Genomic DNA, 14,828 nt, shown 5'->3' with positions numbered 1-14,828 from the left:
TTTTTGTTTTTCTTTTCCTCCAGTGTTTTTTTTTTCTTCACCCTGTTGGTATTTCACAGGATTTGCAATCACTGATGTTTATTTAACTACCATTTACAGCTGGAAATGTTTGTGTCTGCTTTAGAAATAGCTTGGTATTCTCTCTACTTATTTTTATAAACTGTTCAATTATGGAGTCTATTTAAAATAAGCTAATGAGGTTGCCACTCTTTAAAGTGAAAGGGTTAGAGGAAGCATTTTAAATGTACCTTACCACTGTAACATTTTTCTTACTCTTTTAGTTAGTTTCTTTTCTTTTCCTTTTTTTTTTTTTGAGATGGAGTTTCGCTCTTATTGCCCAGGGTAGAGTGCAATAGTGCGATCTCAGCTCACTGCAACCTCTGCCTGCTGGGTTCCAGCGATTCTCCTGCCTCAACCTCCCTAGTATCTGGGATTACAGGCACCCACCACCATGCCCAGCTAATTTTTTGTATTTTTAGTAGAAACAGGGTTTCACTATGTTGGCCAGGCTGATCTCTAACTCCTAATCTCAGGTGATCCACCCACCTCAGCCTCCCAAAGTTCTGGGATTACAAGTGTGAGCCACTGCACCTGGTGTTAGTTTCTAAAATAAATATCACTCAAATTATTTTTCTTTTCTACTTTCAAACACTTCCATGGTGATATAATTCACATACCATACATACAATTCGCCCATTTAAAGTGTAAAATTCAAGGATTTTTAGTATTCACAACATTGTGGAATCACTGCCATGACCCAGGTTTGGAACATTTTTGTTCTTCCCAAAGCAAATCTGTGCCCATCAGTTGTCATTTTCCATCCCACCTCCCTCAACCCTAAACAACCATTAATCCACTTTCTGTCTTTATAGATTTGCCCATTTTGGATGTTTCATATAAATAGAATCATAATGTGTTCTTCGGTGACTTAACGTAATGTTTTCAAGATTTACCCATGTTTTTAGTGTGTATTGGTACTTTATTCCTTTTTATTGTTGAATAATATTCCATTGTATGGAGATCCCATTTTATGTATCCATTTATCACCTGGTAGATATTTCTATTTTTCTACTTTTGGCTATTATGAATACTGTTGCTATGATAATTTGTGTATAAGTTTTCAAGTGGGCAAATATTTTCATTTCTTTTAGATATATATTTAGGAGTGGAATTGTTGGGTCATATAGTATCTATGTTTTAGTTTTTGAGGAACTGTCAAGAAAGGTTTTCTAAAGTGAATGGGCCATCTTACATTGCTACCACTAGTGTATGCAGGTTCCCAGCTTCTCCACATCGTTGCTAACCTCAAGTAAAAAATCTACAACACAAACACAGAAATAAAAAGCAAAAAATTAAAACATAACAACATGAACAATCACTTTCAAAAAAAGGAAAACAACGAGGAAAGAGGGAAGGAAGACCACAGAACAACCAGAAAATAAATAACAAAATGGCAGAAGCAAGTCCTTACTTATCAAGGACTTTATTACTATGTCTGAGTCGAGCCATCCTGTTGGGTGTGAGGTGGTATTTCATTGTGGTTTTGATTTACAATTCTTGATCGCTGATGATGTTAAGGACCTTATATGTGCTTGTATGTCTTTGGAGAAATATATATTCAGATTCTTTGCCCATTTTTTAAAAGTAGTTTAAAACAGCAAACATTCTCTCGGTTTCTGTGCATCAGGAATGTGGGTGCGGTTTTCAGTAGGTCCCGTGGTTTGGGATTTCACATAGGCTGCAATTCAGATGTCAGCCTGTGCTACCATCTCATCTGAATGCTTAACTAAGAAAGGATCCAATTCCAAGCCCACTCATATGGTTGTAGGCATGATTTTGTTCCTTGTGGGTTTCTGGACTGAGGGCCTCAGTTTTTCTCAGGCTATTACCCAGAGACCACCCTCAGTTCCTTGCCACATAGGCTTCTCCATAGGGTAGTTCACCACAAGGCAGGTGATGTCTGTCTGTGAGGCCAGTGAAGGCAAGCAAGAGAGAGCAAGATGGAAGCCAGACTTTTTAAAAATCAGAGTCACACAAACACACACACACACACACACACACAAATTATAATAAGAGGGCAGGAGAAAATTTTGGAAGTAGGGGATAGGTTTATGATATAGATTGTGGTGATGGTTTTATGGATGTATACTTATCTCCAATTTATCCAGTAGTATACATTAATTATGTACAACTCTTTGTATGTAAAACAATGAATAAAAAAAATATTAAGGCTGGTCGCAGTGGCTCATGCCTGTAATCCCAGCACTTTGGGAGTCAGAGGCGGGTGGGTCACAAGGTCAGGAGATCGAGACCATCCTGGCTAACATGGTGAAACCCCATCTCTACTAAAAATACCAAAAATTAGCCAGGCGTGGTGACGGGTGCCTGTAGTCCCAGCTACTCGGGAGGCTGAGGCAGGAGAATGGTGTGAACTCAGGAGGCGGAGCTTGCAGTGAGCTGAGATCTCGCCACTGCACTCCAGCCTGGGCGACAGAGTGAGACTCTGTCTCAAAAACATTTAAAAAAAAAAGAAAGGTGCAGTGGCTCATGCCTGTAATCCCAGCACTTTGGGAAGCTGAGGCAGGCATATTGCTAAGCTCAGGAGCTCGAGACAAGCCTGGGCAACATGGTGAAACCCCGTCTCTAAAAAAAAAAACTAAAATTAGCTGGGCGTGGTGGCACATGCCTGTGGTCCCAGCTACTCAGGAGACTGAGATGGAAGGATCGCTTGAGCCCAGGAGGTCAAGGCTGCAGTAAGCAAAGATTGTGCCACTGCACTCCAGCCTGGGTAACAGAGTGAGACCATGTCTCAAAAATAAACAAGTCATAGGTCTAGCCCATACTCAAGAGGAGAGATTACATAGGGCATGAATATCAGGAGTTGGGGATATTTGGGAGCTGTTTTAAAAGCTGCCTATCACAGTCTGCGTTTGCCCTTTTTTTTTTTTTTTTTTGGGACAGTCTTACTCTGTAGCCCAAGCTGGAGTGCAGTGGTGCAGTCTTGGCTCACTGCAACCTCTGCCTCCGGGCTCAAGCAATTCTTGTGCCTCAGCCTTCCGAGTAGCTGGGACTACAGGCGCTACTACTAATTTTTTGTATTTAGTAGAGATGAGGTTTCACCATGTCGCCCAGAGCGGTCTCGAACTCTGGAGCTCAGGAGATCCGCCTGCCTCAGCCTCCCAAAGTGCTGGGATTACAGGCATGAGCCACCATGCCCGGCCTTTAGCCCACATTTTAATTGGGTGGTTTGGCCTTTATTATTTAGTTGTAAGAGTTCTCTATGTGCTATACAAAAATCCCTGATTGGATATATGATTAGTAAGTATTTTTTTCCCATTCTATTGATTTTTCTTTTTACTTTCTTGATGGCATTGTTAGCAGTATAAGTTTTAAATTTTGATGCGGTCATAATTTATCTACTTTTTCTTTTGTCAAATGTGCTTTCGGTGTCATATCTGAGAGACCATTGTGAAATCCAACATCACAAAGATTTATTCCTATGTTTTCTTCTAATGGTTTTATAGTTTTAAGTCCTAATTTGGGTCTGTGATCCATTTTGAGATTTTTTTGGTGAATGGTATGAGTTAAGAGTTCAGTTTTATTCTTTTGCATGTGGATATCTAATTGTCCCAGTACCATTTGTTGAAAAGATTTTTCTTTTCCCCTTGAATTGTTTTGGCATCCTTGTCAATAATCAATTAACCATAAACATAAGGACTTATTTCTGGACTCTGAATTGTATTCCATTGATCTGTATATCCTTATGGGAGCACCCCTTCTTTTTTTTTTTTTTTGGAGACAGAGTTTCACGCTTGTCACCCAGGCTGGAGTGCAGTGGAGCAATCTCAGCTCATTGTAACCTCTGCCTCCTGGGTTCAAGTGATTCTCCTGCCTCAGCCTCCCGAGCAGCTGGGATTACAGGCGCCTGCCGCCACACTCAGCAAATTTTCGTGTTTTCAATAGAGACAGGGTTTCACTATGTTGGCCAGGCTGGTCACGAACTCCTGACCTCAGATGATCTGCCTGCCTCAGCCTCCCAAAGTGCTGGGAGTACAGGCATGAGCCACCACGCCCCACCTTTTTTTTTTTTTTTTTTTTTTTTTGAGACAGAGTCTCACTCTCATCTAGGCTGAAGTGCAATGGGGTGATCATGGCTCACTGCAGCCTTGATCTCCCTGGGCTCAAGCGATCCTCCCACCTCAGCCTCTTGAGTAGCTGGGAATACAGGTGTGCACCACCACACCCAGCTAGTTTTTGTATTTTTACTAGAGATGGGGTTTCGCCATGTTGCCCAGGCTGGTCTCGAACTTCTGGGCTCAAGAGATCCACCCGCCTATCTCTCCCAAAGTGTCGGGATTACAGGTGTGAGCCCCTGCACCTGGCCTGCCTTTCTGGACTGCTGTAGCTTTGTAGTTTTTTTGTTTTTGAGACAGAGTCTTGCTGTGCCAGCCAGGCTGGATTACGGTGGCGTGATCTTGGCTCACTGGAACCTCCGCCTCCTGGATTTAAGCACTTCTCATGCCTCAGCCTCCCAAATAGCTGGGATCACAAGCATGCGCCACCACGCCTGGCTAATTTTTTGTGTTTTCAGTAGAGACAGGGTTTCACCATGTTGGCCAGGCTGGTCTTGAACTCCCAGCCTCAAGCTGATATTCCTGCCTTGGCCTCCCAAAGTGCTGGGGTTACAGGAGTGAGCCACCACGCCTGGCCTGTAGTAAGTTTTGAAATCATAACTTTGTTCTTCTTTTTTTAATAGTGTTTTGGCTACTCTGGGTTTCTTGCATTTGCATATGAATTTTAAGATAAGCCTTTATTTCTGCAAGCAAGAAAAAAGCAGTTGAAATTTTAATAGGAGTTGTATTGAATCTCTAAATTAACTTGATGAATATTGTCATCTTCACAGTAATAAGTCTTCTGACCCATGTATATTTATTTAGCTCTTTAATTTCTATCAACTATATTTTACAGTTTTTAAAAATTATTTTCATTTATTTATTTTTTTGAGATGGAGTCTAGCTCTGTTGCCCAGGCTGGAGTGCAGTGGCACGATCTTGGCTCACTGCAAGCTCTGCCTCGTGGGCTCAAGCAATTCCTGTGCCTCAGGCCTCCCAAGTAGCTGGGATCACAGGCATGTACCGGCTAATTTTTGTATTTTTAGTAGAGACGGGGGTTTTGCCATGTTGGCCAGGCTGGTCTCAAACTCCCAACCTCAGGTGATCTGCCTGCCTCGCCTTCCCAAAGTGCTGGGATTACAGGCATGAGCCACCGCACCCGACCTTTAAATTATTTCTATTTAATTCTTTTTTTCTCTTTTTTCTGGGGAGGGAGGGAAAGGGGGAGGTATGAGGGTGGTAGGAAGGAGGGAGGGGAGCTATTTTACAGTTTTCAGTGCACAAGTTTTGCACTTTTGTTAAATTTATATTTAGGTATTTTATTTTTATTTCAGATTGTTGCAAGTGTAAATAAAAACTAATTTTTGTATATGGAACCTGAATCTTGTTGCCTTGATGAACTTGTTTATTAGCTCTAATAATTTCTTTAGTGGATTCCTTAGAATTGTCTATATACCAGATAATTTCTTTCATTTCTTCTGCAAATAGAGGTAGTTTTACTTCTTCTCTTTCTAATCAGGGTGCCTTTTATTTCACTTTCTTTCTTAATTGTCCTGGCTAGAAACTCTCCAGTACAATGTTGAAGTGATGAGAACGGGGCCAGGTGGTGGTGGCTCATGCCTGTAATCCCAGCACTTTGTGAGGCCGGGGCGTGCAGATCCCTTGAGCCCAGGAGTTCAAGACCAGCCTGGCCAAGATGACGAAACCCTGTCTCTATAAAAAAATACAAAAATTGGCCAGGCACAGTGGCTCATGCCTATAATCCCAGCATTTGGGAGGCCGAGGCGGGTGGATCACGAGGTCGGGAGTTCGAGACCAGCCTGGCCAACATAGTGAAACCCTGTCTCTACTAAAAATACAAAAAATCAGCCGGGTGTGGTGGTGGGCACCTGTCTTCCTAGATACTTGGGAGGCTGAGGCAGGAGAATCACTTGAACTGGGGAGGCGTGGGTTGCAGTGAGCCAAAGTAGCTGGGCCTGTGGTGGTGCATGCGTGTAGTCCCAGCAACTTGGGAGGCTGAGGTGGGAGGATCACCTGAGCCCAGGGAGGTCGAGGCTGCAGTAAGCCACAATTGTGCCACTGCACTCTAGCCTGGGCAACGAGTGAGACCCTGTCTCAAAAAAAGAGAAAGAATATATAAGAAGAAGTGATGAGAATGGACATCCTTGTCTTATTCCTCATCTTAGGAGGAAAACATTTGGCCTTTATTAAATATGATGCTAGCTCTAAGTTTTTTGTAGATTCCTGTTAGGTTGAGGGGTAGTTTCCTTCTATTCCTAATTTATTGAGTATTTATATCATGAAAGGTTGTTGGATTTTGTCAAATGCTTTTTGCATCCATTGAGATGATCATGGTTTTTGTTCTCTGTTCTGTTAATATGATATATTACTCTGATTTTTAAAATACTGAATCTATCTTCTGTTTCTGGGCTAGGTCCTACTTGTATATAATCTTCTTTTTTTTTTTTTGGAGATGGAGTCTTGCTCTGTCGCCTAGGGTGGAGTGCAGTGGCACGATCTCAGCTCACTGCAATGTCCACCTCCCAGGTGCAAGCAATTATCCCACCTCAGCCTCTTGAGTAGGTAGGACTACAGGCGCACACCGCCACCCCTAGCTAATTTTTTGTATTTTGGTAGAGACAGGGTTTCACCGTGTTGCCCAGGCTGTTTTCGAACTCCTGAACTCAGGCAGTCCGCCACCTCGGCCTCCCAAAGTGCTAGGATTACAGGCGTGAGCCACTGCACCCAGCCTGTATATAGTCTTATATGTTGCTTGAGGTCAGCTGTAGATGACAGCTTATGGCCTTCTCAGCTCTTTCATAAGCCGGTGCATAGCCCAACACATGTGTGTGGTCTTCTAGATTCCCAGGCCTGTTTTGGGGCTTTTCAACACCTGTATAGACACCTCATTTCCCAGCTTGTCTGCTTAAGTATTTTGGTTACCTTCTGGTGTTTTTTTTTTTTTTTAGACAGAGTCTCACTCTGTCGCCCAGGCTGGAGTGCAGTGGCGCAGTCTTGGCTCACTGAAGCCTCCACCTCCCAGGTTCAAGTGATTCTCCTGCCTCAGCCTCCCAAGGAGCTGGGAGTACAGGCATGTGCCACCACACCCGGCTAATTTTTGTATTTTTAGTAGAGGCGGGGTTTCACTATCTATGTTGGCCACCCTGGTCTCAAACTCCTGACCTTGTGATCCACCTGCCTTGGCCTCCCAAAATGTTGGGATTACAGGCGTGAGCCACCGTATCTAGCCCACCTTCCTGTTTGACTCAACTTTTTTTGACAAATGCCCAAGGTAGGAGGTGATTGAAGATAGGTGAGCTCTGAGGTCAGATAAAGGAAAGCTCTGTGAGTGGAGTTTTCCGGGGAACTGCAGGACAGGTCAAATGCTGACAGTTAACTGAGAATGGGCTTGCAAGGAGCTCCATTCCCATTCTGTTACTCTTTCACAGAAGATTAATTTGGGTCGGGTGCGGTGGCTCATGCTTGTAATCCCAACACTTTGGGAGTCTGAGGCAGGTGGATCACTTGAGCTCAGGAGTTCGAGACCAGTCTGGGCAACATGGCGAAACCCCGTCTCTATGAAAAATAGAAAAATTAGCCAGGTGTGGTGGCGGGTACCTGTAATCCCAGCTACTTGGGAGGCTGAGGCAGGAGAATTGCTTGAACCTGGGAGGCGGAAGTGGCAGTGAACTGAGATCATGCCACTGTACTCCAACCTGGGTGACAGAGTGAGACTCTCTCTCAAAAAAAAAAAAAAAAAAAAAAAAGAATAATTAGGAATAGTGCATAGAATACATTGGAAAGAAAAATCTGAAAGAAGAGATCAGCTTAGTAGCTTTCGTCTAAATCTCAGTGTGAGGTAATTCCCCAGATTTTGGGTAGTGGCATTGGAAATGGAGAGGAACCTTTTGACCTTACTCCATTAAGAAGGAATTGGTAAATTTATTTACAAAGTAGTTATTTAATATAACATTTATTTCTGATGACCAAAGTTCACTATATGTTTTATATCTTTATATTTTCCCAAAATATTAAACTAATTATGATAAAATATACTAATTATGGTATTAGTAATTTCATAGTGTATGTTTTGTGAAAATAGAGGCAAGCTATGAATTTTCAAAGTCATTCTTATTAAAATACACTTAACAAATTGGTGCCATAGTACTTTAAACTTGCTAGTTAACTGTACTCTTTCCTCCCCTTTCAGGTGGATGCCCGGAGCATACCAGTGTTAGCAAAATGGCAAAATTCATATAGCATTAAAGTTGTACTTCAAGAGCTAAGACGTCTAATGATGTCCAAAGAAAATATGAAGCTTCCACAGCCACCAGAAGGACAAACATACAACAATTAATTTTAGTGGATCTCAAACTTGTCTTAAATCAACAACCTTCTACTCATGTTAATGTCTTGATTAAATATCACAATGAAAAATACCCACACATTAAGTAAAAGAATTCCAGCTGGTAAACATGACCTGGACATTTGTAAGAATATATTTAATACATGTACACCCATTATGTTTTCAGGTAACAGGAGGAAAAATGCAGCACAATTTTTTTTCTCTTGTTAAGGCACTGTCATTTGAACATAAACCTGGAGTACTCGAAGTAGAATTCAGGTTTACAAGATGAAAGCGTGTGGAGAAGTGTCAGATGGCAGTGGAAGCATGTGTGTTTCTAAAAAGTGAAAATCTCAAGAAAGAAAACAGAAACGGCATGCTTTACCCATCTTGCTTAGTGAAAGAGAGCTGCAGTTGAAATTGTTTAAAAAGTAGCAGGTACAACGAATATTGTCACAGATGTGTTAATTTTTGAAGCGGTGTGGGTGCTGACTACTAGTAGTATCAAAAATATGTTCAGGATTGTTTTGATACCTGTATTTATAATAAAAAATGTTGGGGGGAGTTGATGAATTTCTGTTAAAAGCTGTTCTTGTGCGTTACATGTAACAGACATGGTAAATATTTGTTTACAGTCTTTGTTTAACCATACATTTAAGTTTAAGTGAAGTCAACAAAAAGGAAATAGGTGTATGGATATGTGATTTTGAGATTAAAGTTAGTCTTAAAATGTAAATAAAATGTGGAACGTGTCCTCAGAGACTGTGCCATTTCTATTATGTTGATGTAGTATATGTACAGTACCATACTAGGGAAGCAAAAATTGGAATTATGTAGCTTTTCCTGTATACACACTTTTATTTACCCTATTTTGTGTACTTCTTGTGAATTATAATGTGCAGACTATTTCAGAAAAGAAATTATCTAGTTTAATTTCTTCTTTGGACAAGGAGGAGTCCTAGGTATTATATTTTGAGTTTGATTTCACCAGAAATAATATTATTAAAAAGATCTTTGCATTCTGGCAATTCTTTTAGGATTATAGGTTGCAAATTATCCAAATACATATCCCATTTTTAAAATCATAACATCTTTTTTAGTTGTTTTTCTGTGAAGCTTTTGGTTAATAAATAGGATGAACTAATTGGAGACTTTTATCTTCCAGTTAGGGCTTTTAATACTAGCAAGGATAACTTTATTCATTCCACTGTTCTCTACTCTAATAAATATGAACTCTGAAGTTGAAAATTCATTTATGTTCTGCTTTTACCAAAGTGACGTGAGGCGTTAGGTCACTATTTCACTTCAAAGTACTGGATGCAAAGCTTTGTTGAAAATGCTGTTTGATGAATTCACTGAAGAATATAGAAAAGTGGTCAGGTAAAGTCTCCTTTTATTTTGTCAAGCTTAATAATTTGTCTCATACTTTACCCCGGTATATATATAGGCAAACCAAAACCTTATCAAATATTAAATTAGATGTTCAAACTTTGCTTATAAAGTAAAGTATTGGCCATGCGGTGACTCATGCCTCTAATCCCAGCACTTTGGGAGGCTGAGACAGGCAGATCACTTGAGGTCAGGAGCTTGAGACTAGCCTGGCCAACATGATGGAACCCCATCTCTACTAAAAATACAAAAAATTAGCCAGGTGTGGTGGGTGGGCACTTGTAGTCCCAGCTACTCGGGAGGCTGGGCAGGAGAATTGCTTGAACCTGGCAGATGGAGGTTGCAGTGAGCTGAGATCACACCACTGCTCCAGCCTAGGCGACAGAGCAAGACTCCATCTCAAAAAAATATATATTAATAATTGACCTTGGCTGTATATTAAAATAGTTACTTTTATGGTAGGGCACATTTCTCAAACATGCCCCGAAAGGCTTTTATCAAGCTCATATAAAGTTAAAGCTTTGAGCTACCTTTTCTTGGCCAATAGTACATTAAAGTCACTGAGTTTATGTAAACAATTTCAACATGGCTGTTCCATTTTATTTATCAAAAATATTTAAAATGCTTTAAGATGATACATAGAGAACATACACATACATACAAATTGGTGCATGTGTAATTTGTTAAATTTGAAATGAACTATTACCTTGAAATATAGTCTTTAAAAATTTTTAATGGTTAAAGAAGATTAAATTGAATGAACTGACACTGTAGTCTAATGGTAACTGATAATCTGAATCCATCTCTCTGATAACCTCCTTTCCATTTTGAAAATGTGTCTTATTATACATGGAAGCTAGTAACTACTTGTGCTGTTGGCAGGATGAGGGTCTGGGTACCTCAGTCTCTTGTCCTCTTTCCTTCCCCCAAATCTGTGATTGTGAAGTTGCCAACCCCCCACCCCCTTCTCCTGCCAAGTACATGTTGTCAGAGTCAGCCCTATAATGTTCATCTCCCCTCTTGGTTGTGAGATTATGGATCTCTGCAGAAATTTGCATGCCATTTAACCCATTTCTAAAGCAGAATCCATTCTGCATGTCACAATCAAGATGTACTTGGCAATCTAAGACACACTGGGAGACTGTAAGAGGAATTAATATAGAGAAGCTCTTAATTATAGTAACATTTGGAAGAAATTTTTCCTTTGTTTTGTAAAGTGGCTAAGGTTGTAGGAGTGTGTGGTATTACCTTTTAAATGAACTGTAAAATTGCCTTAGAAATTTGTTTAAAAGGCTAGCAAGTGAAACCCTTGAGGGTGATCATATATTAATAAAGATTACCAAAAGAAATTTCTTGTCCTGTTAGGTCAGTGTTATGATTTAATGGTTTTAATTACTTAACCAATTTTAAGAATTGATAATTTTAAAAAATATTTTTTCTAGCATTCTAAAGTAATGTCTTTTGTTGTGGGTTTATGTGTAACTACAGGATTTTGGAACATAAACATTTTGAAAGATAGTCAATGGTATTTAGTCTTGGATATAAAAATAGAGAAAATTTATAGTTTTATGTTATTAAAATAATTTATCACACTTAGTGATTTGAGGTTTTCGCAGAGTAGATTTGTTTGACTCATGGTTTATTAGTCTGGATTACTTAAGAACAATATATTGATTTTAATGTTAATTCCCACTAAATATATAATATTGATAAATACATGTGAAATTAATACTGTTTTGAAAATGTAGAGGACACAGCTGGGAATTATGAATGCTTTTTTCTTAATAGGTTTGGTGTGTGTGGCTTTGGATGGTTCTGCTGATTCATCATGGAAAGACAGCAGTGAACTGTAGCCTGCCATCAAAACTGTATCAACTCTTTTAATGAGCATGTGATTGTATTAGGTACATTTTGAGGAATATAAGTATTGATGATAAAGTCTAATATGCATAATAGGATTTTGGAGGCATTTCAGGAATTTTCCTTTTATGTATGCTTTTTAGGCATCTGTATGTGTAATGTCATGGTATCATTTGTTGCTGGGATGGATTGAAAGGCACTGCTTTTACTTTTCTGATAAGTATCAAAATAATTTTCTAGTTACAACTTGACTGGCTTTTAATTATTGTCACGCACACACAAAATTCAACTCAAGGTTTGGGAAAAGTGTATTTTTTTCTATACAAGATAAAAGTGTCATAAAAAGGAATGGATGAATTGTTGATAGGAACATTAGCAGTTAATTTTTACCTGATACTGAGTTTACTGCATAGGAAGGAATACCTCTTAAATAATATGCCTTATAGAATGATGAAATCTTACCATAGTTCGTACTGAAAATGTTTATTTAAAAAGTATTGTGGAGTGTTGAAAATAAAGATACATAATAAGTATTTTCTGAAGAGAAAATTAATGAAGGTATTTAATGATATAGGAAATAAGTGACAAGTTAAAGTCCATTTTGTTGCAATAAAGGAGTTGTGCAAACTCAAGGAGTGAGTTACATGATTGAAAAAAATCATTGGATACGAGGAAGTTGCTATGGTGTTTATATCCTTAGTAGGATCTTTTCATCTAAAAAATTCCTAAGAATCTGCTCCATCTCATGTTTAAAATTATATATATATATATATATATATTTTTTTTTTAGAGACAGGGTCTCGCTCTGTCACCCAGGCTGGAGTGTGTTGGTGCAATCATGATTTACTTTAGCCTTGATACCCTGGGCTCCAGTGGTCCTCCCGCCTCCCGCCTCAGCTTCCTTAGCAGCTGGGACTACATACAGGTGCACGCCACCATGTCTGGGTTTTTTTGTTGTTGTTGTTTTGTTTTTTGTTTTTGGTAGAGACAGGGTCTCACTATGTTGTATAGGCTGGTCTGAAACTCTTGGCCTCAAGTGATCTTCCTGCCTTAGCCTTCCAAATGCTGGGATTACAGGCATGAGCCACCACCCCTGGCTGGCATCTCATATTTCTGTGTAGTCTATATGACCATCTCAAAGTTTTTGTTTCAGGTTAATTTGTGAAATAAATGATAAAGGCTGATAGATCTTGTTTTCTTATGAAAATTCCAGGGATTATCCTTTCTCCAGTGTTTAACTGACCAAATACCATGTAAGTGTTGTGCAGTGATCCATTTGCTGCCAAATATATAGACTCAGTGTGTGAATTCTTTTATCTTGGCCTCGTCAGTAGTGAGCAGCTACTTTATCTAGAAATTTTGGCAGTTAAAAGATTATACAAAAGCAGAGTAGCAGAGTTGTTATTCTTAGTTGGCACTAAGAAACCAATAGTCAAAAGAAACCTGTGGTAAATAGAAAAGCAAATTGTTGACCTTATCTGTAGTGAATACTTTGCATTGCTTGTTCAGTACAGTAGTTGAGTAATGAAAGAAAAACATTGTTCAAAGATTACAAGGAGGCTTTTTTGTTTTTTTTGTTTTGTTTTTTAAACAAGCAGTCCTCCTGCCTGCCTCAGCCTCCCGAGCAGCTAAACCACAGGCACACACCACCACACTTGGCTAATTCTTAAAAAATTTTTTGTAGTGGCGGTCTCGGTGTATTGTCCAGGCTGGTGTCAAACTCCTGGCCTCACGCCATCCTCCTAAAGTGCTGGGATTGCAGGCATGAGTTACCTTGCCCAGCTCAGTTTTTTTTCCCCCTTTTAGTAATAGATTACAAGGTAATCAAAAATTCACATTATCATGAAATGAGACTTTTTTTTTTTTTTTTTTTTTTTGAGACTAGAGTCTCGCTCTGTCGCCCAGGCTGGAGTGCAGTGGCCGGATCTCAGCTCACTGCAAGCTCTGCCTCCCAGGTTCACGCCATTCTCCTGCCTCAGCCTCCTGAGTAGCTGGGACTACAGGTGCCCGCCACCTCACCCAGCTAGTTTTTTGTATTTTTTAGTAGAGACGGGGTTTCACCATGTTAGCCAGGATGGTCTCGATCTCCTGACCTTGTGATCCACCCGTCTTGGCCTCCCAGAGTGCTGGGATTACAGGCTTGAGCCATTGCGCCCGGCCATGAAATGAGATTTTAACAGGACATCCTCATATTAAAATGTAGTAAAATTAGTTTTAATACTGAATGTCCTGTTTTTTCATTTAAAGACTTTCATCCATTTATAATTAATAAACATGATACTTGATACTTGCAAATGCTTTATTATATTTGATAGCCCTTGAGGTTTATCAGCCTTTAACTTGGAGAACAGATTTTTTCCACAGTTGATATGATAAGATATTGTTTCATTCCTTATCAAGCCACATTAGCCACTTAAGTAATGGTGGTCAGATGTTCTGATTCCATCCATTATTATAAATTATCTTTTTGTTGCTATAAGGTAAAAAAATCTGGATAATTGCAATGATTATTCAGACAAATTCAAAGTGGGTGATGGGCACATTTTCAGTTATCCTAATACTCAAGTGAAAATAATTGAGTTCACAAGAAGAGTAAATTAATTGCATTGGTTTTTAAATTTTAGTAACATGGATCCCTTTGAGAAGGAAAATTCTTGTGGACTTAGTATTGTCTTGAATTATTTTTATTAAACTATTGTTTAATGCATACATTGTTTGAACTTAGGCTCTTAGATTTTTTTTTTCTTCTTCTTCTTTAGACCTGTAACAAAACTGCAAGATCTTTTAAAATTATAAAGTGGTTCCGGCGGAGTGGCTCACGCCTGTAATCCCAGCACTTTGGGAGGCTGAGGCAGCCAGATCACCTGAAGTCAGGAGTTCGAAACCAGCCTGGCCAACATGGTAAAATCCTGTCTCTACTAAAAAAAACAAAAATTAACCGAGCATGGAGGTGTGTGCCTGTGGTCCCAGCTACTTGGGAGTCTGAGGCATGAGAATCACTTGAACCTGGGAGGCAGAGGTTGCAGTGAGCTGAGATCATGCCACAGCATTCTAGGTTGGGCAGCAGAGCAAGACTCCATCTCAAAAAAAAAAAAAAAAAAAGGCTTTATTGCTAAAAACTA

The 14,828-nt window shown here is 39.6% G+C and overlaps 1 protein-coding gene across 3 annotated transcripts in view; it reads left to right on the top strand.

Annotated features, from left to right (window-relative positions):
- Window positions 1-12,333, top strand: part of UBE2V2 (ubiquitin conjugating enzyme E2 V2) — a 59,107-nt gene extending 46,774 nt beyond the window's left edge. For all 3 annotated transcript variants that reach the window (XM_030937841.1, XM_030937842.1, XM_030937843.1), the window contains exon 4: window positions 8,323-12,333. In XM_030937841.1, the coding sequence (XP_030793701.1) occupies window positions 8,323-8,469 (147 nt within the window). In that variant the 3' untranslated portion in view covers window positions 8,470-12,333. The remainder of the gene's footprint in view (window positions 1-8,322) is intronic.
- Window positions 12,334-14,828: the final 2,495 nt, after the last annotated feature.

Source organism: Rhinopithecus roxellana, chromosome 9, assembly GCF_007565055.1.
Source record: "Rhinopithecus roxellana isolate Shanxi Qingling chromosome 9, ASM756505v1, whole genome shotgun sequence".
Classification (NCBI taxonomy): Eukaryota; Metazoa; Chordata; class Mammalia; order Primates; family Cercopithecidae; genus Rhinopithecus; species Rhinopithecus roxellana.
This window is presented reverse-complemented; position numbering and strand designations above follow the sequence as displayed.